This window comes from Aplysia californica, unplaced genomic scaffold (genome assembly GCF_000002075.1).
Source record: "Aplysia californica isolate F4 #8 unplaced genomic scaffold, AplCal3.0 scaffold00512, whole genome shotgun sequence".
In the NCBI taxonomy this organism is placed as follows: domain Eukaryota; kingdom Metazoa; phylum Mollusca; class Gastropoda; order Aplysiida; family Aplysiidae; genus Aplysia; species Aplysia californica.
The window spans coordinates 342,654-345,627 of NW_004797782.1; the positions used below are offsets into that span (position 1 = coordinate 342,654).

Consider the following 2,974-nt stretch of genomic DNA (forward strand, 5'->3'; position numbering starts at 1 on the left):
GCCGAGTCCCATGAGACGTCTGTCCGTAGACGATCTGCAGCTAGGACTTTCCTACACATCAACAGTCTACATTCTCGCGCCAGATCTTAATCTACGACTATACCATGTTCATCTTCACTAGGCCGAGATGACATGGATCAGAGCATGGCAATGTGTTCATGACTCCTCGATTGTCTTGTAAAGAGGGATCATTTCCTCGATGACATTTGGTTTAGTGCAAAGCCCATTTCCCCCCTGCGGGATATGTTAACTCCAAAAATGCTGTCTATTAGGCACCCCACTCTATTGTCTCTAGAAGCCACTTCTTAGTGAACATGTACAGTGTATGTGACTTTAAAAACTCATTGTTTAGCAGGTGCTTGTGTTAGGGCGCCACTGAACATTTCGAACGACGCGTTAAAAATGTGTCGAGTCTAAAGGAGAGAATGTGGAGCACTGCTTCAAGGAATTTCAGAATGAAATCAATAGGTTTTTAAAACCCTGTAAAAGAAATTAAATATGTTTTTAATGTAACAGAGATGGAAAGTTAATGTCAAAGAGAAAACAAAGAAAAAAGTCAACTGATCTTTTCACGACTTCTTTTACAAGATTTTTAAACATTGGTGAACTTTGCGTTTTGGGGTGCTTTTTTCTTTTAGCCGTTTCAGTTTTCAATACATGTTTCTTCTTCTTGGAGTTTATATCAAACAAATTCCTTTTAAATGAATTATGTCTGTTCCAAATTACAGCATTCTACAACAATTTTTGCGCCAGATATTCAGAAAAAAAGTTGTAAAGGTTTTTTTAGAACACCCTGTACATGTCTTTTATTTATCTAACCTCTTCAGAGGCTGTGTTTTCCGTGAATTGGCCCGTGTGAAACGAACGTTACCCACCACCCCTCTTCATTGCAAAGATCGGAATCAGAGAGATGTATTACGTCACTGTCAAGAGATCTGTTGGTTTCTTTTCTGGAATATAATATATTGCTTTTTTTAGGTCTAATTAAAAGCAAAAGAAGTCTAAGTATCAATTGGTTTGCAATGTATTTGTTTTGTTTTAAAACATAGTATTCGATATTACATCTACCAAAATGCATTTCTTTCTTTTCTTTCTTTCTTTTTTCTTTCTTTCTCTTCTCTTCTCCTTTGTCCTGTGCGTTATTGTAATATTTATATCATAAATTTAATAATAGATAAAACTGCAATTGCAGAGTTTTCCGAGGCGGTTAATTTTTTTATGTTCTTTCCATAACCTGGCTTTATAGGTTAACGTATATTTCCAGGACACATGCCTTTCTTTCCACAAAGGGAACATTTTATATTGTCTGCCTGAAATGTATGAGAGTTCCTCATTTCATGCTAATGAATCGGCCCCCGTGTAGGGACGTGTGTGTGTTACATTTTATCTATTTTTACTGGGATATTATACCTTACAGTGTTTGGAATTACCTTGAGAGAAATTATTTGAATGAATATAGGCTTAAAACAAGTATTACAATGTGTCTTCTTATACAAGATATGGTTCTGCATGGTTTTATTCCAGTGAGTGAGGAAAACATGGGCTTGTCAGAAATGTGGACTGGGCCTGAGCTAGAATGCACAGTGCCCATACATTTTGAGCTCACCCAGGTGGGATGGATGTGAGTATAGCATGGTTTTGTCAGAGACAAGCAATCAGGGCTCAGGGTCAGAATCAAGCAGACCAGATGTTTCTGTTTGGTACGGCTGTGTACCAAGCAGTACCCACATATTGTGGACAAAGATGTGTGGGGCAGACGTGGGGACCACATGGGCTTATCTGGAACATGTGGGCTGGACATGGGGACCTTGTGGGCTGGACATGGGGAACATATGGGCTGGACTTGGGGGACATGGGGACCATGTGAGCTTGCCAGGAACATGTGTGCTGGATATGGAGGCCAAGTGGGCTTGCCAGGAACCTTCAGGCTTCATCCGGGCCAGGTATGGGAAAGAATTGAACATACTAGATGTTTTTGTTCGGCATGGCTGTATACCACGCAATGCCCATGTCTTGTGTGTAAAAACGAGTGGGGCAGACATGGGGCCCATGTGGGTTCGTCAAAAACATATGAGCTGCATCTGGGCTAGGCATGGCTGGATATGGGCGGGACATGGGAGGACACAGATGGGCCCTTTAATCGCCCATGTGCAAAAGTGCAAAAACCACGTGGCGCAGTACGGGATTACCAGATGGTGCCCATATGCGATGCCATATGGGGCTTATGTGGTACCCATCTCTTTGTGCAGGCTGGGAAAAAAGAAAAAAAGGTCGTTTTGTCAGCATACGACTGACCACTCACTTCTCCCCGTCCACTTCCTTGTCCGGCTTGAAGTTGTCCGGATTGATGAAGGCCGTCTGGACCTGGTCAAAGATAAACGCCCCGCCACCAAACCCCGCCACCACCAGCCCGTTCACCAGTCCTTTGCGCTGCGGGAACCACTGGAGGAACAAACAATATTTCTCATTTTCCTGACACCTGGACTCGTAGACTTATATTATAATACATTGTAAACAAATTTCTTTCTGAAACCCAGCCTCATAGACTTGCATTATAGTATATTATGGTAAACAACATTTCTTCCTGATATCCAGACAGATACGAACATCATTTTTTTCTGATACCTATATCTAGACTCCGAGACTTATTATAATATAATATCCAAGACTGGGCAACAAAACATTATTCCTCGGTATAGTTTTAGTAAGAATTTTACGGCATTTGTGCTGAAGATTAGAGGTGTTATAAGAGAGTAACACCCGCAAAAATGAAGGAGGAGAGATCAGGACGATAGATATTTGATAGGAAAGAAGGAGCAAACCACACCAGAGCATCCGACAACCACCCACCAACACTTCTTCCTGATATCCAGACTCATAGACGTGTTCCCTAATATCCAAAACTGGGAAACGAGATAACACTTGTGTGTGTGTGTGTGTGTGTGTGTGTGTGTGTGTGTGTGTGTGTGTGTGT

At 41.6% G+C, this 2,974-nt stretch overlaps 1 protein-coding gene across 1 annotated transcript in view; it reads right to left on the reverse strand.

The window, feature by feature from the left end:
* Positions 1–2,974, reverse strand: part of LOC101849639 (uncharacterized MFS-type transporter YhjX) — a gene marked incomplete at its 5' end in the record, with an annotated part of 22,282 nt that overhangs the window by 17,187 nt on the left and 2,121 nt on the right. Inside the window, 1 exon segment of the mRNA XM_013086847.2 lies at positions 2,303–2,442. Coding sequence (XP_012942301.1) covers positions 2,303–2,442 — 140 coding nt within the window.